At 43.4% G+C, this 23,519-nt stretch overlaps 2 protein-coding genes across 6 annotated transcripts in view; both read right to left on the reverse strand.

The window, feature by feature from the left end:
* Positions 1–1,903: 1,903 nt before the first annotated feature.
* Positions 1,904–5,941, reverse strand: gtf2h5 (general transcription factor IIH subunit 5). 3 transcript variants are annotated; one of them, XM_033025634.1, is made up of 4 exons: positions 5,817–5,925; positions 4,207–4,277; positions 3,998–4,096; positions 1,904–2,580 (listed from the first exon to the last, which is right to left on the reverse strand). In XM_033025634.1, the coding sequence occupies exons 3-4, from the start codon at positions 4,030–4,032 to the stop codon at positions 2,400–2,402; spliced, it is 216 nt and encodes a 71-aa protein (XP_032881525.1). In that variant the 5' UTR covers positions 4,033–4,096; positions 4,207–4,277; positions 5,817–5,925; the 3' UTR covers positions 1,904–2,399. The 3 variants fall into 3 exon arrangements, with proteins under 3 accessions (XP_032881525.1, XP_032881523.1, XP_032881524.1); XM_033025632.1 differs by lacking the exon at positions 4,207–4,277 and having other exon boundaries at positions 5,817–5,941; XM_033025633.1 differs by lacking the exon at positions 4,207–4,277 and having other exon boundaries at positions 5,855–5,927.
* Positions 5,942–6,955: 1,014 nt separating this feature from the next.
* serac1 (serine active site containing 1) overlaps positions 6,956–23,519 on the reverse strand; it is a 36,047-nt gene continuing 19,483 nt past the window's right edge. Inside the window, exons 10-16 of one of the 3 annotated variants that reach the window (XM_033025641.1) lie at positions 23,016–23,166; positions 21,612–21,738; positions 19,515–19,615; positions 18,071–18,168; positions 14,953–15,135; positions 13,182–13,325; positions 6,956–8,718 (exon numbers count right to left, since the gene is read on the reverse strand). In XM_033025641.1, the coding sequence (XP_032881532.1) occupies positions 8,582–8,718; positions 13,182–13,325; positions 14,953–15,135; positions 18,071–18,168; positions 19,515–19,615; positions 21,612–21,738; positions 23,016–23,166 (941 nt within the window). In that variant the 3' untranslated portion in view covers positions 6,956–8,581. The remainder of the gene's footprint in view (positions 8,719–13,181; positions 13,326–14,952; positions 15,136–18,070; positions 18,169–19,514; positions 19,616–21,611; positions 21,739–23,015; positions 23,167–23,519) is intronic. The other 2 variants (XM_033025640.1, XM_033025642.1) reach the window with 2 other exon arrangements.

Here is a 23,519-nt window from a genome sequence, read left to right on the forward strand (position 1 = left end):
GGCTCACTTATCTTCATTGATGATACAACTGCTGATGGTAGTAGCATAATGAATTGTGAAGTGTATAGACGCATCCTATCTGCTCATTCAAACAAATGCCCCAAAACTAATTGGCTGGTGGGTGATCCCAAGACAATGATCCCAAACATACTGTTAAAGCAAGAAAGGAGTTTTTCAAAGCTAAAAAAGTCAATCCTTGAGTGGCCAAGTCAATCACCCGATCTGAACCCAATTGAGCATGCCTTTTATATGCTGAAGAGAAAACTGTAGGGGACTAGCCCCCAAAACAAGCATAAGCTAAAGATGGCAGCAATACAGGCCTGGCGTAGCATCACCAAAGGCACCCAGTAACTGGTGATGTCTATGAATCGCAGACTTCAAGCAGTCATTGCATGCAAAGGATATGCAACAACATACTAAACATGGCTACTTTCAGTCACATGACTTTGCTGTGTCCCAAACATTATGGTGTCGTGAAATGGGGGTCTATGTATAAACACTGCTGTAATTTCTACATGGTGAAACCAAAATGTATAAAAATGGTCTTTATTAAAATCTGCTAATGTGCACTTTAACCACATGTGATTTTATTCTATTACAAATCTCAAATTGTGGAGTACACAGGCAAATAAAGAAATGATCAGTCTTTGTCCCAAACATTATGGAGAGCACTGTAGCTATCATTTCTCACAAGCAGGATAGTCTTCAGGTTTACTTCAGGAAGATGAACACAGATGTTGCTGTTTGTGGCTAAAAACAATGCTGAACGATAGGCAGGCTGCAAAATATTTAAGAGTGAGGGAGATGCAGCATCACATAACTCTCGCAAGGCTACAAGAACCCATCTTAATGTTGGGACTTGTACTACTGCATGAGGATGTTAAAATTATATCAGAGTTACGTGTTCAGGAGCAGTCCACCTGCTACCTTCCAAACAGAAAAATCAATCAAAGAAATTGAAGTCATATAGAAAAATATATATTTCCTTGCTACTTTTTGATATGCATTACAAAATGAATGCATAAATCCAAAGTGAATTCTCGATTAAATAGTAAAGTAAGATATGACAGTGGCATTTAAGAGGTTTTTCCAGGTGCACTTGAATCAATATTATTATACAAAAGACCACCAGGGACGCCGGGGAGATGGCTGCCCTGCCGGCAGTGTGTGTTTTTTCATTATTTTGTTATTTTTTAGTTTCTTAAAAGTTTTGTTTTTAATGTTCTTCGGTTTGTTTAGAGGGATCGGGGGAAACTTTTTTCAGGTTCTTACCTTCCCGGAGATGTGATCAATTTTCGGATCACATTCTCCGGGCTCTGCGGCCTACCATCGATAGAGCTGGAAGCCTCCTCGGACTGTCGTGAGCCCCACCATGGGGCGTGGACTTAACATCGGAGCTGATCCCTTGCCTGGGATCGCTCCCACCGCGGACTTTAACATCAAGGGCTCGCAGTCTCGGGAGAGGCTAGTCGGGAGCTCCAACGTTGCGGAAGGTTCGATTGTCCAGCGCGGGAGAGCTGACAGCCCCTTGATGCAGGTGCGGATCGCCTCAATGCGGAGGGCCCAAACGCCGCCGGCTACGGGAGTTAAGATCATCCCGTCAACGGGGGCTCGAGACCCACAACCGAGGAAGAATTAAGGGAAGGACTTGAACTTTATTTCGCCATCAGTGAGGAATGTGTAGGAGTCACTGTGGTGGATGTTCATGTTAAAATGTGGTTTTGAAGTGATCTGTTACTTTTAATTGTATGACTGACCTGGCCAATGAAATTCCTCGTATGTTGCAAAACATACTTGCCGAATAAAGTGTGATACTGATTCTGAGTTTGGGTGTTCAAGTTTGCAGTTCTTTCCACATATTGTGAAATTTACCAATTATAAAACTACACAATGGCTATAGAGCTTTTTTTTTAAAGGCAAAAAATATTTTTTAATGCATGTTGACCTGTATAGGCACACTCCATATGGTAAGCAAAAGGTAAATGGAGGAATAATGAATGTGATAATTCATCAAAAGTATACATTGGAATACAAACATAAATTAGAAGTGTTTGAATTCATTGGGGGGTGGACCACGATTCGATGGATGGATTAGGCCCCATGGCAAGGTGGAGTGTACATGTTCTGCCAAATGGCTTTTTAACTTTGCAAGCTTCCTCGTAACATGTGGTCAATCAGTCCAAAGCAAGTTCACATATCTTCTGATACCTCATGGTGAATCTAGTTACTGCCAGCAATAGCAGTTACTTTCCGGGTGCACTTGAATCAATATTATTATACTAAAGCAAAAGTCTTCTACATGCACCACTTCCAAATAACTTCTTCCAGGCTATTTGCACCAGCTGGTCATGGAATTGTTGATTAATTTCTTAAACAGCTCAAGCTCTTTAATCACATGACTACTTCTGTGTCAATGGAAATGAATTCTGATCCATTAAGTCTCCAACTTTTTCTTGTAAGATATGGACCACCTCAACCAAGACAAATAAATGAGTTTCATCAAGGTCCTGTATTATAAATTTTTTCCCCAAAGCATTTGTATCATCCAAGTACAACAGGAACTGCTTCATGGCTGGGTCACTATAAACAAAAAATAATGATTGCATCAATATTAATATCACTATCAATTCAGTATGCAACAAAGAAATGTAGAAACATGTAGAAGAGGATACTAGGAGGGATTTGATTAGATTATAAAAGTAGGAAACGGGACAATATGCATTTTGGTAGGAAAAATAAAACAGTGCGATCTTAATGGTGAGATTGCAGAGATCTGAAATATAGAGGGAATTTGGTGTCATAGTGTAAGATTGACAAAAGGTTAAGAACACATGTACTGAGTAATTAGGAAATAAATATTTAGTCTTGTGTAGTTTAGATAAGACAGAAACAGGCCCTTCGGCCCTCTGAGTCCATGCCGACCAGCGATCCCCGCACACATACACTACCCATGGGGCAATTTACAATTATACCAAACAAATTAACCAGCAAACCTGTATGTCTTTGGAGAGTGGGGGGAAACCAGAGAAACCCCATCAGGTCACGGGGAGAACTCCGTACAGACAGTCCCTGCAATCAGGATCAAACCCGGGTCTTTGGCACTTGCTGCGCCACCATTCCGCCCACGGTTTATTGCTGAATCAGATTCAGATTCAGAAAACTTTATTGTCTGTCGTAACAGAAAATCTTCTTTGACGTGGAAGGTTATGCCGATCAGGAAGGTTTATTGCCGATCAGGAAGGTTATGCTTACGTATAAAATTATGAGGGGTATAATTAGGGTAGACAGAACCCTTTTCCCCAGACTAGAGGGCATAGCTTTAAGATGAGATAAGACACAGATATTATCAGCCGAAGGACTTGTACTTGTGCTGTAATTTGTGTTCTATGTTTATATAGACAACATTGATGAGCCCATATAAGGAGCACCAATCTTATTTAAGGATGTTAATGAGTTGTTAACAATTCATAGAATATTTACAAGGATGGGTTGTTTTATGAAGAATGGTTGAACATGCAATGTTGATATTCATGGGAATTTAGAAGAGCAAGGTTTTGATTTAAATAAGATACCAAGGAATCTTCTCAAAATGGATGTGGCTAAGATTTTTGATCTCGTGAAAGACTCTGGAACTAGTGAGGGGGTGGTGTTTAATGTTTAAAATTAAGTTGTTACACATTTAATATTTAATTTAAGATGGATTAAGACAGATGGGCGGCATGGTGGAGCTGCGATAGGCTTGCTGCTTTACAGCGCCAGAGCCCCAGGTCCGATCCTGACGACGAGTGCTCGTCTATACGGAGTTTGTACGTTCTACCCGTGACATGCGCAGGTTTTCTCCGAGATCTTCGGTTTCCTCCCACACACTAATTAATTAGTTACCATTATATCTTAATTTGACACTAATGTGTCTACGCCTGACTACATTCACAAGAGGCGTTTTACTTAAGACAACCAAATACAATTGTGTTTTTAAAATTCAAAGGTTTATAGTTACCATTCAACGAGAATGCCTTTCAAGACATTAACCATCTTTATTGAAACTCGAAAATATGACTGAAGATCAGATTTTTGAGGCACCAGCAAGTCTTTTAAACTGAAGATCAGAAACAGAATTTACATACTTAGTTCTTACATCAATACAGTGATTAAGACAATGCACAGGACCATTCCAATTAGATTTTGCAATCAAGTATATTCACTAACCCTTTTAAATACCAATCATATCTAGGGAGGAAATATTTAGAAAATCAGAAAAATAAACACGCCCAGGAAATCTGAAATAAAAACAGAAAACGGTGGAAACAATCAGTAAGTCAGTCAGCAACCATAGATAGACGCAGAATCAATAACTAATGAAAGTCATCAGTATTGGAAAATAATATGTTCTACTGAAGATGCAAAATAATTACACTATAAGCAATTCATGTAATACGGTCAACATTGATGACTTCAGAACTACATCAAAAGTTTAACTTGCCATTACAGATGCATTGAAAATTGCGCAAGTTAAAGCCAAAAAAAAGTATATTTTGTTGTAAAATTCTGCCTGAAAACCATGATGTAATAAGTGTCTGTACATTGTTTCACAAATAATCTATTCACTTTATTTATAGTGGGATTGGGGGTGGGATGGGTGAGCAGGTGAGTGGAGCAGCGCTTTGTGGTGTCCTCTCTTAACTCAGCCACCATAAATCTCTGGGTTGTCTTACCTGATCTCAATGGGCCACAGGATGCAAATATATTAATGCACTTTGCCCCCTCATCCGCCATACCACTCTCCACATATGGAGTGTTAAGTGTCTGAAGAAGGGTTTCGGCCTGAAACGTTGCCTATTGAGTCTGAAGAAGGGTTTCAGCCCAAAAAGTTGCCTATTTCCTTCGCTCCATAGATGCTGCCTCACCCGCTGAGTTTCTCCAGCATTTTTGTCTATCTCCACATGCTCTTCCTGGTGCCATTCAAGGTGAAAGGCCTGAGGTCGGGTAACCTAGAATTTACTCTCAACTCCTGGTGGTACAGTGGTAGAGTTGCAGCCTTACAGCGCCGGTGACCCGGTTTCGATCCTGACTGTATGGAGTTTGTACGTTCTCCTTGTGACCTACGTGGGTTTTCTCCGGTATCTCCGGTTTGCTCCCACACTCTAAAAACGTATGGATTTGTAGGTTAATTGCTTTGCTATAACTGTCCCTCGTGTGTGTCGGTCTAGGATAGCGTTAGTGTGCGGGTCGGCGCGCCGGAGTGCTGGCGGAAACATGCCCGAGGGCCAGAGTTTTCAGATAGTGCCAGCGATCATGAAGGGATTGGACTGATTGCCCAAGAATCTCTTTCCTGTTAAAAAAAAAAAGACAAAATGCTGGAGTAATTTAGCGGGTTTGGCAGCATCTCTGATGAAAAGGAATAGGTGACGTGATGGAGGGTGTTGCCGAATTCTCGTCAGAGACAGGAGAACATCTTCAAGTAGGTAAACGAAATGTGTGGAAGGAACTGTAGATGTTGGTTTACACCATAGACACAAATGCTGGAGTAACTCAACGGGACAGGCAGCATCTCTGGCGAGAATAAATGGGTGACATTTCGGATCGAGACCCTTCTTCGGACTGAGGTCTGGAGTTCACAGTTCAGATGAAGCATCTCCGGCTTCTTACCCGTTGCCCCAGCACAGAGCGGTCGGCCTGCGTCCCAGTGGTGGCCTCAGCTAGACGCGGCTGCAGACGCCGCCGAGCAGCACCGGGCCCGACCGGCGGCACAATAGCGGCTACTGGGAAGTCCCAGTGCATCCCCGCCCGCCCGCCCCCGCACCCGCACACAACATCACCTGAGACGCGGAGAGCAGCCACTGTGATCCGCACCCACCAATACTTGAAGCGCGGAGAGCGGCTGATTTTGATTCGCATCCACCATTACCCGATACAGAGATCAACCACTGAGCCCGCCCCCCGCCCCGCCCCCAGCCGCCGGGCCCTGCCCCTCGCAGCCGCCGGGGCCCGCCCCCCAATGTCAGCACTCTACTCCCAATACCATGTGCCCTAATTTTGCCCACTAAACTCCTATGTGGGACCTTGTCAAATGCTTTCTGAAAGTCCAGGTGCACTACATCCACTGGCTATCCCTCGTCCATTTTCCTAGTTACATCCTCAAAAAATTCCAGAAGATTAGTCAAGCATGATTTCCCCATCGTAAATCCATGCTGACTCAGACCGATCCTGTTACTGCTATCCAAATGTGCCGCTATTTCATCTTTTATAATGAACTCCAGCATCTTCCCCACCACCGATGTCAGGCTAACTGGTCTATAATTCAGTTTTCTCTCTCCCGCGTTTCTTAAAAAGTAGGATAACATTAGCTAGCCTCCAATCCACAGGAACTGATCCTGTGCCTATTGAACATTGGAAAATTATCACCAATGCATCCACGATTTCTAGAACCACTTCATTAAGTACCCTGGGATGCAGACCATCAGGCCCTGGGGATTTATCAGCCTTCAGTCCCATCAGTCTACCCAACACCATTTTCTGCCTAATGTGGATTTCCTTCACCCCAGATTGTTTGTGTCCTCCTTAGTGAAGACGGATCCAAAGTACCTGTTCAACTCAAATGCCATTTCCTTGTTCCCCATAATAAATTCACCTTTTTCGGTCTTCACGGGTCCAACTTTGGTCTTAACTAAATTTTTCCTCTTGACATACCTAAAGAAGCTTTTACTATCCTCCTTTATATTCTTGGCTAGCTTACCTTCATACCTCATCTTTTCTCCCCGTATTGTCTTTTTAGTTATCTTCTGTTGCTCCTTAAACATTACCCAATCCCCTTGCTTCCCACTCATCTTTGCTACGTTGTACTTCTCTTTTATTTTTATACTGTCCCTGACGTCCCTTAACAGCCACGGTCACCCCTTACTCCCCTTGGAATCTTTGGAAGAACCCCTTGGAAGGATGGGGTGCAGTAGGTAATTTAGAAAGTTAACAGAATATTGTTTATTGTGAAAGAACTTGAACTTTATAAGACTTTATTGCCTCCCATCACAATGAAGAATCCGCTGTACGTTGATTGGTACATGTGACAATAAACAGACATTTGAAACCTTTGAATAGTCGTAGCATCTCCTGACATGGGCCAGTGTCAACTTCCAGAGTAATGTGTCTCATTGAATTCCTAATTTAAGGAGGGATGTATAGGCACTGGAAACAATTCGGGTAGGTTGATTAGATTAAGAGCTGGAATGGATGGGTTGATCATATGAGGAGTCTTTACAGAGAGATCCGGGCAGTTCCACAATCCCAAGACAGACTGCAGCTGCTGGAATCTTGTGCAAAACACAAATCAGTTGGAGGAACATTGATTTGTCAGAATGGCAGGTGCCTGGTCCAATGGGGGTGGCCAGCTTTGAGCAGCAGTGCCTGTCACCACCTGGGAGGGCGGTCGTATTATGTGGCCCACACCGTCTCGATTGTGATCCACTCAGGTGAGGTAAAGGGCAGTGGGCAAGTTGCCAAACCAGGCCATGATGCAATCAGTCAACATGTTCTCTACAGGTGTGGTCAGGATAACTGGGAGTCAGTGGGTTTGTAGTAGACATCAGTCCATTGTCTGTCTCTTGTGTTGGAGACAGATTGATAGAGAAAGGAAAAAGATTTGTCTGAGTAAATTTGAGGGTATGATGGAAGTTAGGAGTAAAGTTGATCAGTTCTGCACAGGAAGCAGGCCCGATGCAGTCATTGATGTAGCAGAGAAAGAGTTGGGGAATTGGGCCATAGTATCTTTGGAACAAGGACTGTTTGATGCAACCAACAAAAAGACAGGCATAGCTGGGGCTCAAGTAAGTGCCTATGGCTACACCTTTGCATCAAAGAGTGTTGGACTAATATCAATAAACATTAGTTTATTACCATTTAAAAAAAAAAATTTAAGTGTGGGAAGGTTAACTACAACCCTAGTTAAATATTTTTTACCTTGACATACCTAGTTAAATATTTTTTATAAACAGGTATCTTATACGGTCTGCCAAATAGTGTATACCAAATTAGGTACAGCAAAGTAGGCATAATGTTGGACTAATATCTGAAGAAGGGTTTCGGCCCGAAACGTCGCCCATTTCCTTCGCTCCATAGATGCTGCTGCACCCGCTGAGTTTCTCCAGCATTTTTGTGTACCTTAGGTACAGCAAAGACAGCTCTAGGAGAAAACGACGCGATGTAATGTAAATTAAGCAAATTAAAATTTCAACATTACAAAATAGGCAACAGTCACAGCGCAAAGTTAAATTAATCCAATAGTTCCAGTCAATAATAAATAAATGTTTTGCTTATTGCAATTTTGAAGCGACATTTTTATACATGGTTATCTATTATTTTAAACTTCAAACAAAATACCTATTTGAAAGTTGTTAGCCTGACATGAGTAAACCCACAGAATACATAGTCATTTATTATATACAATATTAAATTAATCCTTGACTTATCATTCTTGATATTTTAAAAGCTTTGTTTAAAGGAAGAAATTATACTAGAATGCACCATGGAAGGTAGGATCCATTTACGTCAAAACTTTGGCACCTCGGAGTGGTCCGAATAAGGTAGTGATTCAACTTTTGAGTTCTTGTGCCAGAGCATCTTTTATAAATTTCAAACTGTGCTGATATATGAAGGAGTCTCTGTTTCTGGGTTTGCAAATATCCAGATGATTAACGTCCAGTGGAATAAAATCCCCAATCCCCAAATCTGAAAAAGAATTTAAAAAAATTGTGTTAAAGTTATACACATCACAGAGTAGATACAAATAACATTGATAGAAACATAGAAAATAGGTGCAGAAGTAGGCCATTCGGCCCTTCGAGCCAGCACCGCCATTCAATATGATCATGGCTGATCATCCAAAATCAGTACCCCATTCCTGCTTTTTCCCCACATCCCTTGATTCCGTTAGTCCTAAGAGCTAAATCTAACTTTCTCTTGAAAACATCCAGTGAATTGGCCTCCACTGACTTCTGTGGTAGAGAATTCCACAGATTCACAACTCTCTGGGTGAAAAGGTTTTTCCTCATCTCAGTCCTAAATGGCCAACCCCTTATTCTTAAACTAAGGTAGAGGTGAATCGGACAGTATCCTAGCTTAAGGAAGGACCGTCCAGATACCCAATAACAGAGATGAAGAAGCTGTTCCTGAGTCTGGTGGTGCATATGAATAAAATCAAGGTGATTGCAAAAGTGGAGGACCACTTTCTGGTGGGGATTCGTGTTGTTGTAGAAACATAGAAAATAGGTGCAGGAGTAGGCCATTCGGCCCTTCGAGCCTGCACCGCCATTCAATATGATTATGGCTGATCATCCAATGATAATGTGTAAGAATATGGATACTTTGGGAAATGGTTAATGGATGGTGCTTTGCAAAATAGCTGACAGTGCCTGTGAGTAAGGTCGAGCTGGCGGAGGTGACAAAACATAAGGTGCAAGAGGTCCATGTCCACCTAGCTGGTACCATCGAGTCTGGATTTCCGGAATAACTTCAAGTAGCTTCTGCTTTTGTGACACCTTGGTGCCATTACGTCTAGGTTTCTGCAAGAATCCAGGTGGGTTCTGTTCTTGTGGCTTCTCTGAGGCCATTAGGTCTAGGTTCTGTTGAACAGATGCTGAACCTAATCCTGTGATTGGATAGCGGATTATCTGTTTACACTTAGTATCTAGGTGCTAAAAGGAGAAATGCTTAGATTCTTGAAATTAGTGAAATCCTCCACTCTTCCTGAGGTCATCTGTTCCCAGCCGTTTTTTTCAAGCAGCTTCCAACAATCATGGCCTCTACAAGTCCAATTCACTGAACCCCATTGTGTACAACTATCAATAAAACACTTGTCAACTTTGAAATTACAAAATAAATCAATGCATGCTGTTTTTGATTAACTCATGTCTCCCCAAATGTACTATTATACCCACGCACTTGATCCTCTTAGTTGAACACAACTCACATCAAATAAATATATTTTGTTTTAATCCAAAGTTTTCATATCTCCATTTCATTCTGGAACATCACTAAAAGTGTCATTAACCTAGATCATTATTTTCTGGATTTCATGCAATTTTCCTGGAAATTTGTTCATCTTCTTTCCTTTATCTTGGGCCGATTCACAGAGAGGGTGGTGGGTATATGGAATGAACTGCCAGAGGAGGTAGTTGAGGCAAGTATTATAATGGCATTTAAATGACATTTGGACAGATACATAGATGGAAAAGGTTTCGAGGGATAAGGGCCAAATACGGAAAATGAGACTGGATTTGATAGGGCAACTTGGTCGGCATGGACGGGTTAGGCCGAAGGGTCTGTTGCCCTGCTGTACGACTCTATACGATGAGGAGTCCTGAGGTGGGACTTGTACACTACCTACAGGGCTCGAAATTAACGGTTGCCCGGTACCAATGGCCATCAAAAGTCCCACCGGGCAACCTTAGCCATTCTGTCCGGCTTGGCAAGCACTCGGGACACCTGCCGTTCAATTCTAAGCGGGCCCCCCTCTCTATCTCTGTCACTCTCCGTCTCTGCCCGCCATCCGTGTCCGGGCCGCCGGGTCCCCAGCCGCTCCTCATCTGCCGGCACGGCCGGCCGCCTTGCACATGCGCACTGCCACGGACTGCACATCACCGGCCGCCGTGCACATGTGAATTGCCACGGCAACTGGTTGGCGCCGGGCACTTTCTCCCTCCCTTTGCACTGTGGGAGATCTAGCCGCCATTGCTGACCGGTCGCCTCCTCGCCACGACTGCTGAAAACCAACGCAGAATCACTTCCTGGAGCTGGAGTAACTCTTGCTTCTTGGCTTCCTGGTTCTCCAAAAATATTCCAAATGGAATTTAAACTAGATGTGTTTGAGGGTCCACCACCAAACTCCAAACTCTGAACAATAACAGCCTATTGCACTTTATCTGTTTATTTATTGTGTATATATATGGTCTATGGTATATAGACACACTGAACTTTTATCTCCTGTTCTGTATTATGTTTACATATTCTGTTGTGCTGCAGCAAGCAAGAATTTCATTGTCCTATCTGGGACACATGACAATAAAACTCTTTTGACTCTTGACGAACTTAAGCAAAAAAGGGTTCTTAAGAAAAAAAGAGCTACCTTAAATTTAGTTGCGGCTGGTTGGGTAACTATGGTAGGGTGAAGACTATTCCATGCTTTAATTGTGCGAGGGAACTCCATGCAGCAGCCAGCATCTCTGGATAGAAGAAATTGGGTGACGTTTCGGGTAGAGACCCTTCTTTAGAACCCCTCTGGTTTTAGTGTTTTTATTTTAATTTAAAGATACAGCGTGGAAACAGGCCCTTTGGCCCACTGAGTCAACGCCCCAGCACCAATCACCCGTAGACTAGTTCTATCCCACACATTAGTGACGCGAGTCAATAGTGTTTTATTCTCTCACATCCCAGTTAGAACAATGAAATCCTTACTTGCAGCAGCACAACAGAATATGTAAACCTACTACTCGGTAAACAATGTTATAAACGAGAAAACAACAGTGTATATTTATATATGAATATATAACTGTGTGTGTGCGGGTGTGTATAATATGTACCCACACACAATTTCCCTCCTGGGATTAATAAAGTTCTATCATCAGACAGAATCTCTGGACAAAAGGAAAATATTACGTTTTGGTTTGGGTCTGAAAAAGATTCCTGCACACCTTTGGAATGTGGAAGGAAACACGAGCACCCGGAGAAAACCCATGCGATCAAAGGGAAAAGGAGCAAACTCTATACAGACAGCCCTCATATTCAGGATCAATTCCAGGTCTCTGGGACTTTTAGGCAGCAACTTTATGGCCAATGTACTGCCCCATAGTCTTGAACTGAATTAAAACATACAGTAGCTGTAAAGGGGGACATAGCGTCACTTAGAGATTTAAGACTGAAAATGGATAGTTTCTTTTTTTTAGTAACCTAAGTTATCAATGTTAATTTTTTGTGTGTTGGAAAACAAAATATAGTGGCACAGCTGGTAGACTTGCTGCCTCACATGCCAGAGATCTGTGTTCGATCCAGTCCTCAGGCACCGTCTGTGTTGAATTTGCACATTCTCCCTGCAAGCGTGTGGGTTTCCTTCCACATCCCAAAGATGCATTTGCTTTGTAGGTTAACTTGTCTCTGTAAAATTGCCCCTAATGTGTAGGGAGCGGGTGAGGAAAGTAGGATAACAGAACTTGTGTGAATGGGTGGAGGACAAAAGCTGAAGAAAATCTGTGGGTGAGGCAACATCAATTAAGCGAAGGAATAGGAGACATTTCGGGTCGAGACCCTTCTTCAAACTGATGTCCGAGGTGGGGGCGGAAAAAGAAAGGAGGAGGTGGAGACAGTAGGCTATGGGAGAGCTAGGAATGGGAGGGGAAGAAGGGAGAAACGAAGGACTACCTGAAATTGGAGAAGCCAATGTTCATACCGCTGGGGTGTAAATTACCCAAGCTAAATATGAGGTGCTGTTCCTCCAATATGCGGTGGACCTCACTCTGGCCATGGAGAAGGCCCCAGGACAGAAAGGTCGGATTCGGAATGGGAGGGGGAGTTGAAGTGCTGAGCCACCGGGAGATCAGGTTGGTTATTGCGAACTGAGTGCAGGTGTTGTGCGAAGCGATCGCCAAGCCTGCGCTTGGTCTCACCGAGGTTGATCATACGCTGAATAATCCAACCACATTTTTGTTTGGAAGTGGAAATAATAGAAATTGCATTCATTGCAACGTGTAAAAAGAGTTGAGATACTGTATTATAATTTTGCTGCATGTCATTGTGGTATTTATCATGTCTTGATTGGTGAATATGTTTAATTTGTGACTTTATTTGAAGCAGAAATAATATGTAAATGCTCTCTTGAACATAATTCCGACTGGTAAATATGTACTTCGTTCGAGCACATTATTGCAAGCCGTCTTAAATGACCACCTAAGTGACGCTATGTCCCCCTTTACAGCTACTGTATGTTTTAATTCAGTTCAAGACTATGGGGCAGTACATTGGCCATAAAGTTGCTGCCTAAAAGTCCCAGAGACCTGGAATTGATCCTGAATATGAGGGCTGTCTGTATAGAGTTTGCTCCTTTTCCCTTTGATCGCATGGGTTTTCTCCAGGTGCTCGTTTGGCAAACTAAAAAGCTGCCCGACTAGAAACACAGAAAAAAAGTTAAGTGAGAGTCCTGCCTGCTGAATTGAGAGGTACCACGTGTAGTTTGATCATACTGCCAATGTTTGTTGGTAGCTTTTCTCCAAAGCTCAGAACGTTAACTTCTTGTTCCTTTATCAACTTGGTGAAATTATCATTCAGTTCTGTCAAAGACGGCGAATCTACAAGAGAATATTGAAAATTAAATTAACCACAGACAATTAATCTCTACCAGTTCTTGCTTTTAGTGGACAAATCTAATTAGCTTATTATTCCAATTCAATACATTACAAAAGGAAATCCTGCAAAAGCGAATTTTCAGCATTCTTTGGACATCCCATATATGAAAGACTGACATCACTGATATGTGATATTTCTGGTGCTACGAGTTGGATGGGTTAGAATAAGTGGAACTGTTTATCATTTGTCAAGAGTAAATTAATCGTCTATAGTTTATTTTATTTAGTAGAAACTGGTAGCATAGGTGGTGAGAGCAGGTATTGAGGGGGGTTGTTCTGGGACGCCAGAACTAACTGTTGAGCCTTCCCGAGGTGTCGTGGGCCCAACTCAACGAATCACCTGTGAACACCACTTGATAACCCCAATGATATACTTGCATCTACACAATCAGTTTTAAAAAAAATGTGCTTGTTATTATGTAGGTAGCTGATTATTACATATGGAGTTAATTATTTCCCTTAGCATAAGTTTGCATAATCAGCTTAGATAGTACTTTGGCTTTGCGCTTCGTTTTCTTGATTGAGCGCTTATTCTGGTGTTAGAGCACATACTTTGTAATTAAAAGGCTGAAGATCATTAACTGAATTAGATTTAAGTAATAATGCTGCAAACAGATGTGACTTTACCAAAAAGTGTTGTAGCACTAATATTACTAACTTTTAAAAAGATCAAAAAATTAAAAACAAAATGATTCTGGTCAGCACCTTTTTTCCAATTCTCCCTATTATTTCCTCCATATTCTCTAGTCAGTGTCATACAGTGTGGAAACAGGCCCTTAAGGCCAACCTGCCCATGCTGACCAACATGCCTTATCTACACTCGTCCCACTGAATTTCACCACCTTGTCTTGCTCATATCTGAACTCACAATTTCTCAAGCTGTTGATTCCATCCTTTCATTTTCCCCTCCAGTATTCAATGGTGGGATCACTGCAGGGATAGCACTTGGGACAGCAGATGGCTCACACCTTAGGCACATTCTCAGCTCAGGTTTACTCCCTTCTACGTTTCAATAAACCCATCATAGAACATAGAACAGTACAGCACAGTAACAAATCCTTCGGCCCACAATGTCTGCCGAACATTACGCTAAAATAAAATCCCTTCTGCCTGCCTATGATCCACATCCCTGCAACTCAGTTTTCTATGTGACAATTGCCATCTGTGGCAATGAGTTCCACAGATTCAGCCCCCTCGGACTAAAGAAATTCCTCCTCATCTCCTTTCTGAAGGTTCGTCCTTTTATTCCGAGGCTGTGTCCTCTACACTCTCCCACTAGTAGAAACATCCTCTCCACATCCACTCTATCCAGGCCTTTTAATATTTGGTAAGCTTCAATGAGGTCCCCCCATATCTTTCAAAACTCCAGCAAGTACAGGCACAGTGCCGTCAAACGCTCATCTTACGTTAACCCAATCAGCCCTGGGATCATTCTCATAAACCACCTCTGGACGCTCTCCAACGCCAGCACAAGCCCCCTCAGATATGGGGCTCAAAATTCAACCGTCAAATGATGTGCATAGTGACCGACAGAACAAAACCAGAATTTGATGAGACAAGGCAATCTCACCTTTACTCAACTCCATGACTTCAACAGAAGGGAACAGTAGGAAACGAGCATTCACAGAGTACTCAGCCAGGTGAGATCCACTGTGAGGTACACTGTAAAATACAATCCCTTGGGTATTCTGAACCACTGACTTCATTTCAGGATCCTCTGAAGCATCTAAAAGTATCTTTTTGACCAGCAAGCCTGCAATTGAAAAATATTGCAAAAGTTAAATGCAGGGACAACAGAAATGGAGTTTGCTAGTTACACTCATACATGCTGAATTACTATTAAAACAAAGCACTTGTGCTATAACGCCAGAATAAGCACTCAACCAAGTGTCGGAATAATTTGTGCAAGACGCGAGTGACAGTTAACTTCTTTGTTAACAATAACTTGTCAGTCAAGGAGAACAGATAAGCAAAAGACTGTTCCACAGATTCAAAGCATAGTGTCTTTATATCATTTTTGATAGCATCAAAGCAAGGTTAGTCACGTACATTTGTTTACAGGGTTGACTATTCTGATCCAACATTCAGTAACTTTCTGAAAAACAGGCTTCTCTATCTATGTAGGATGATTAGAGTGTCTAGGAGTAACCTTGAGTTCACAAGCTCTTCATTGTGTTTAACAAACTTGTTTTTGATTCTATGGGCCGTTGGCACCAGGCATGTTTAGCCTAGCTCTGAAGGGCATGTTCACTAGAGTAAAGTTCCATTCCCACAGAATGAAGTGTTACCCATGTTGAAAGACAAAATGGAGCACAGCTCAGTTCTTCCCACAATCCCTGCACAAGAGAACCAAGTTCAATGCCAAAATACAAGGTAAATGTTTAACCATGAAACCCAATCCCAGAGAATCTAAAATGCGTTAATACAGGTGCACAACCTTTTATCCGAAGATCCAAATAACGAAAACCTCCGAATAGCGGCCATTTTTTCGGTCCTTGAAGAAAGGTCCTTGAAAACGTTCACCGAGGGCGGCCCGCAGAGGTGACAGCGGAACCTCCGGTCGGTCCTCGAAGAAAGGGGAACTAAATCCCCATTCATAAAAGAGAAGATGAGGGTATATTGCGCGGGAGGGTTAATAATTGACAATATGCTGCTGCCTGCCCGCTGAATTAAAACGTTCCCACGGTAGACTCACGATATACAGTGTTTCGTGAGTCTTGCGTGGGAACTTTTTAACTCCGCGGGGCAGGCAGCAGCAGATTGTCGCTCGCTTCAGTATCACCCCACCTACACCCCTCTGCTTCCCGGCCACGTGTGTGACCCCTTCCCTCCCCTCTCCAGCTCCCCGCCCATTGCACCGGCGCGGGGGCTTTGCACTGTCTTCACGTCGGCGATTGCAGCAGGACCGTGTCAGGACCAATTCGACACCGACCACCAGGCCCACCGCAAGCACGGAGATCCCACAGACCCACAGCCAACAGCAGCCCAGCCCAGCCCCACTCCAACTACAGAGGAACCTGGGTTGCGGATGACGGGGCGCAGCTCGGGGCGTCGTAGGGGCCCATCGGGGAGCGGCCACTCAAAGCCACGCCGGGAGATGTAGGGCCCTGCCCCGGTCTTGATGTTGGAGCCCCCGGCGGGCGCTAGCAAGTCCGCGGCAATTTACAGCCGCGCCGGGCGTTGTAAGGCCCCCCTCCAGGTCACTCTCAACCTCTATGATGTTTGCTCTCAACCCCGTAATTCGGGCGGGAGAAGTCGCCGCTGCCGGTGCCCCGCAAAGCAGTCTCCCACCGGAGACCCGCGAGCTCCCGGTGTCACCATCCACCGGAGCCGGGTCGCAGCAGCTTGCCGCCGCAACTCTCCACGCTCCGAAGCTGGCTAGCTCCACGGAGGTAAGTCCATAGGTCCACCGCCGCCCACCGACCCCCAGGCCCACTGCAAGCACGGAGATCCCAGAGACCCACAGCCAGCAGCAACTCCAGCCCAGCCCCGCTCCAACTCCAGAGGAACACGTAGGGGCAGAAGCTGATGGTGTGCAAGGTACGTCTTGTTCTTGGGGTGGCGGATGAGGGGGCGCAGCTCGGGCTGTGGGCGAACTGCCACTTGTTGCTGTAGCGGCCAAAGATCATAGAGGAGCTCCTCTATGATCTTTGGTAGCGGCCCATCGGGGAGCGGATTCCTCTGGAGTTGGAGAGGGAGGGGGGTATTGTGCTGTTTGATCGCCCCCTGCTATCCCAGGGACAGGGAGACACGGCGGCTTTTTAGACTGGTGGGCAATCACTTCCAAAGTTCTGCCCACACAGTCAGTACACCTCTCCTACACTGTATTTCATACAAACATTTATTCTGCAAGAAAAAACGACATTGAAGACTCAAACTCGCGATCGAGTAACTGCCAGGATCAAGGCGCAAACTCGCGACCTTGCGGATATGAGCCGAGCACTCTACCACTGAGCCAGCCATTAAAATCTACGCTAAAAAAATTCCATTCCGAAGACCGACAAATTCTGAATTACGAAAAGTGTCTGGTCCCAAGGCTTTCGGATAAAAGGTTGTGCACCTGTACAGTTAAACAGTGGGACAACAAAAACTAGGCGTGTAGATGCCAATATATCATTGGGGTTATCAAATGGGTACCTCCCTTTACTGGTGTTTCATTGCGTATCTTAGTTTAGTTTATCGTCACGTGTAACGAGGTAGTGAAAAGCTTTTTGTTGCATGCTAACCAGTCAGTGAAAAGACTATACATGATTACAACCAAGCCATCCACAGTGTAGAGGTACACAATGAAGGGAATAATGTTTAATGCAAGATAAAAGTCCAGTAAAGTCTGATTAAAGATAGTCTGAGGGTCTTTAGTGAGGTAGATAGTAGCTCAGGGTCACTTTCTAGAAGCTCAGGACCACTTTCTATATAACACTATTGAGTGAGAACATTTAAAAAACATGGTTGCTATAACAGTGCTGAGCGGGTTACAAAAGCAGATTTAATACTAATATAAAACAAGGGAGTGGGTGGAGGGGTAAGAAACTAGAGCTGTGGAGATGGAGTTGAGGAATGGAACGAAGAGTCCACCGGATGAGCTTCCACTTGCACTAATCCATCATGGTTTTGTGATTAAAAGGGGCTCTATGGATTGGCAATGATGCCAAAGAGATAAAAAGCTGTTGATGTTATAAAGTCCTTACCTCCCATACTATGTGCCACCCACACCACCGGCCTATCCCCAACACCCGCAGCCTTCAGTTTAGTCAGTAGCTCCCGGCCTCTGTAGGCCAAGGATTTCCTGGATCAAAACAAAATGCAAGGCAAGTTAGCTTTCAAATTTACAGCATCTGCAATTTTTTTTATTTTATATTCTGACGAAAGGTCATTGACATAAAGTGTCGACCGTATGAATTGCTTTAAAATGCTGGTCGGCATGGACTCGGCCGGACGTAGACCCCTTTTCTGCCCTGTATCTCTAAACTAAACACTTCGGCTTCCTACACTTCCGGGAATACAGTCCCAACCTATTCTTACAACTCTTCAGAACTGGTAACATCCTCATAAATTACTAGATTACTGCAACTCCCTTTACACTGGCATCAGCCAATCTTCCCTGTCCCGCCTGCAACTGGTCCAAAACGCCACAGCGAGACTCCTGACGGGCACCCGAAAAAGGGACCACATCACCCCGATCCTGGCCTCTCTCCACTGGCTCCCTGTGCGGTTTCGTATAAACTTCAAAATACTCCTCCATGTCTACAAAGCCCTCAATGGGCTTGCCCCCACCTACATAAAAAGTCTTCTCACCCACCACTCCACCTCCAGGCCCCTCAGATCGGCCGACTTGGGGTTGCTGAATATCCCACGGTCTAGGCATAAGCTCAGGGGCGACCGTGCCTTTGCGGTTGCAGCCCCTAGGCTGTGGAACAGCATCCCCGTTCCCATCAGAACTGCCCCCTCCATCGACTCTTTTAAGTCAAGACTAAAGACTTATCTATACTCCAAAGCCTTTCCTGACGTCCTCTGAGTGAGGGCTACATGTATATATGTATGTAGTCTGTTTTGTTGTGCTATTCTTATAACAAATGTAAAGCACTTTGGCCAACGAGAGTTGTTTTTTTAAATGTGCTATATAAATAAATGTGACTTGACTTGACAAATTGTTTTACACCCTTTCCAATTTAATGACATCCTTCCTATAGTAGGGCAACTAGAATTGTATATAGTACTACAAATGTGGCTAACATCTTGTCTAGCTGAAACGTGATGTTGCAAATCCTCGACTCCAAGTAGGTAGGAAACTTGGGGCAGAAGATTGTAGACTTGGTCAATTTAATCCAACCATTCAGATGTTCTGCACTGTCAGAAGAGCTACTGTTTCAACATTTCAATAAGATTTACTTTGAGTTCAGGAGGCTGCAAATGCATAATTCAAAGAAGATTAGGGAGCTCTCCCAAGTTCCTTTCTCAAGCATTATCTCCAAGACAGATCTTCAATCATTTGCTGGCATCAATGCCAATAACCACACTTGAAAGGCAGCTACTGGTGCCAGTACCTTGGAGACATTATCAGAACATGATATGGATTTATATGCATGCAAATTCTCATCAGTTCTGCATTAATAGACAAAGCCACATATATACCTCTCATTCTCCACAGGACACTTGGATCTCCAGTCACTGAGCTGAGTGTCGTACTCCACTGTTAATATCCTTAGATTGGGACAATCTGCAGCCAACCATGCCTGAGGGCAAAAAAAAAAAAGTCAGGAATATGCACACATTAAATCAAAAACCCGTTGAAACGGAAAAAAATCTATCAGAATTGTACAACGGTTTCTAAACTCACACCATACTCAGTTTAATTGATCGACTGAAAATAATTGTCTACAAGACTACATTTACGGTATTTAAAAATCTCACATTTTTAGTGATGTGGTCAAAGACGAAGACATGCATTTAATTTTATAACTTGAAATATTGGTAACTTGATGACCTAACTTATCTCTGTAGCAAACCAGATTTGGACCTGCCTCAAATTCTGCTGCCAAAATCCTAACCCATGACTTTTTTTACTTTAGGACGTGATTGCAACCCCAGGTGAATTTTTTCCTCCACCTTCATAAACTTGAGCTCGACCAAAATGCTACTCCCCATACTGGCGGCACAGTGGTGCAGCGGAAGAGTTGCTACCTTACAGCGTCGGAGTTCCGGGTTTGGTCCTGACCACAGTTTGTACGGAGTTTGTACTTCCTCCCTGTGACATGCGTGGGTTTTCTCCGGTACTCCGATTTCCTCCCACACCCCAAAGATGTACAGGTTTGCAGGTTAATTGGCTTCAGTAAATTGTCCCTAGTATGTAGGATAGTGCTAGTGTACAGGGTGACCGCTGGTCGGTACGGACTCGGTGGGCCGAAATGCCTGTTCGTACGCTGTACACTGTACAATGCCTGTTCATACGCTGATCTTAAATATGATCATCTCTGTCTTTGGATCCCTCCACTGCACCACCCTGCCTTTCTGTAATCTTCCAGGTACGGGCACTCAAGGACACTTGCTCATCCCCAAATTGTATTACTCCACTGTTGTCAGTCATCTCTCCTGTCTGCAGGCCACAAGTTCTGAAGTTTTCTCCCCTCCCCCACAAAACACTTTCCTCCTTACAAGAATATTTAAAACGTTTTGGTCACCTACCCTAGCATCTCCTGACTAATCTGGAACTCGTGACAGCCAGCAACCACTGGGTGATGGGATCCTGATGGGAATTAGTCATAGGGTGCAATGTTTTGGTCAAATTGAAGTCATGACACCCAGCTCAGTGACTGGAGATCCAAGTGCCCTATGGAGAATGAGGTGCATACTTGGCTTTGTCTATTAATGCAGAAACAGTGGCCCAGTGTCAACCTTTGTATGATAACACGACTCTAAAGCAGTCATTTTGGAATGAACAAAGGTACAATATAATAATTATTTTACTACGTTTCTTAAGGAAAACCAGAATATTAGCCAGCAACAAACTTAATGGTTTTGCTCTTGGGTATTAGAGGTGCAAGACATAGATAAGCCTGTTCTATAAGAGAGACCACATAGTACCCCGGGGCACTTTGAATCAGGGATATGGATGGTTTAAGTGAATGGGCAGAGATAAGGCAAATGCAGTTTCACATTGGAAATGTGAAATGATCTATTTTGATACATTTTGTTCAGAAATAATATTGGAGGTTGATTAGATTAATAACTGGACTGGATGGGTTGATCATGAGTAAAGCCTTTGCAGAGAGTTTCTGGCAGTCCATCAATCCCAAGACAAGAGACTGCAGATCTTGAGCAAAACACAATACTGATCGAGGAACTCGGGTCAGTTCTGAAGAAACATTATCAGTCCATTTCCCTCCATGGATGCTGACTGGTCCGCTGAGTTCCTCCAGCACGTTGCTTTTTGCTCAGACCCACAATCTTAGTACTTCTCCACTGCCTTTCAAATCTATACTGCCTGACAGTGATTCAACCACAATCATCATGGAATAAAGGATTTATTTTTACCAAATTGTGTGCATTTCATGTCGAAATACTGTATTACTTATAGGCAGGACCAAGGAGATAATGGAAGTGGTGAGGTGGGGGGTGGGGGCTGGGAAAGGACAGAATGGGGGAGGTGGGAAGGAGGGTTGGAAGCAGTGGAGGAAAATGGCTGCAACAAAAGACATTAAAGCCAATAATCCAGACAGGTTTCATTGGTACCTTCGGCCAACATTCCGTGTAATCGCCATTCTTATCCTCCATGTCACTGCAATCCTTCTGCCGCCATGTTTTAAAAGCTGCTCCCAGCAGGCCATGAATAAAAAGAACGTCTGCTTTGATTGGCTGACTGAAGATAAAAACAGATCAGTGTCGGTACTATACTTGCACCAACGCTGCAAAATGTTTGACAAAACGTGACAGGTTGAAGGAAATAACTCAAAAGTTGTAACCGGAAGACTCAATTTATCAGCATTAGAAAATCCCTTAATGATTAACACCGCACAAGCACTGTTTTTAAAGGAATTGCATCGGCACATCGCGGATAGAAAACCATTCACAGAATGGTTACAGCATGGAAAGTGGCCATAAGGACCATAGAGTCTATACCAGCTCTGAGTAACAATCCAGCCATAACACTTCCCTACTCATTCCCTGCAAATTATTTCCTGTTAGACAACATCCAGCTCCCCCTACAAATGTTACAACTAAATTTACCCCTACTATGAGCCCAACAGTGCATCAAAGACCCCAAACACTCGCTGCTCATTTTGGTTCTTTTGCTGGTTACCTTCATTTTGCGTCGCCTTACTCTTGAATCGTCCACAAGTGTGATCCATTCCTTCCAATCTGCTATGTTTAAAAGAGAACAATTCCAGCTTGTGCTGTCTATTAACAACACACGAGTACTCTAGTCTTTGACATTTCCATCCTGGGAAAAAGGGTGCAAACCCAAAATGTCACCTATCCATGTTCTCCACAGATGCTGCCTGACCTGCTGAGTTACTCCAGCGCTGTGTCATTTTTCTGATTGTCTACCCTATCTATGCTTCTCATAATTTCAAATATTCCTATCAGATCTCCCGTTGACTTCTAACGCTCCAGAGAAAACAATCCAAGTTTGTCCAACCTCGCCTCTCATCCAGGCTGCATTCGTTAATTTCTCCAAAAACTACACATCTCTTCTGTAATGGGGCGACCATACTCTGGTACCGAGGTGAATTATGGGATAAATATGTTAAAGGAACTGAACTAAGTTACAAAGCAATGACCTACTGGGAGCAGAATGGCACAATGTTCTTTCAAAGTCAGTTAACCAGCTACATAGATATTCAGGCCTGTGCTTTTTTGTAGACAAATTGCCTGTACGCATATCAATTACAAATTAAGCTAGATTTATCAACATTTTTTCCCCATCAATATACCCAAATTTAGAGACACTAACTTGTAATATAATATCTGAACTAGTGCATTTAGACTTACTAAATGTTCTGATTCACTCACTTACATTATCCATTAGCTAAGCACGATTAATAACACGTCATGTTAGCGGTGTTGGCATGCAATACTGTCACAAAAAAATGCAGGGTGATTATTTTCAAACGACGATATCTCTGCACCATTTACTTTGTTCTGTACTGAGGATGAAGGATATATACTCCATCTTCGTACTTCTCTTCCATGGTGTCTCTGTCAAGGTTTGCCAAAGCTCTTGCAGCATGCGAGGCCTGGATAACATGCGGGGATTTCATCACCTCAGCCAGTATGCCAATCCATCCTGCAACCCAAAGACCCTCTCCATTAGTTTACAGATCCCACTTTGCCATGTCCTCACAATGATAAATACAATCAACAATTTCAAAGCCTGCATAATATCTTGTAAAACTTTTTTTTTTTTTTTAAAGACACCACACGGAAACAGACCCTTCAGCCCACCGAGTCCACGCTGACCATTGATCACCCATTCACACTAGTTCTATGTTATACCCTTTCCCATCTACTCCCTCCAAATTAGGGACAATTTACAGAGGCCTACAAACCCACACTTTAGGCTTTACTTTAGATGCAGCACGGAAATAGGCCCTTCGGCTTACAAAAGCCACGCCGACCAGTGATTACCCGTACACTAGC

The sequence above is a fragment of the Amblyraja radiata genome, chromosome 8, assembly GCF_010909765.2.
Source record: "Amblyraja radiata isolate CabotCenter1 chromosome 8, sAmbRad1.1.pri, whole genome shotgun sequence".
NCBI lineage: Eukaryota > Metazoa > Chordata > Chondrichthyes > Rajiformes > Rajidae > Amblyraja > Amblyraja radiata.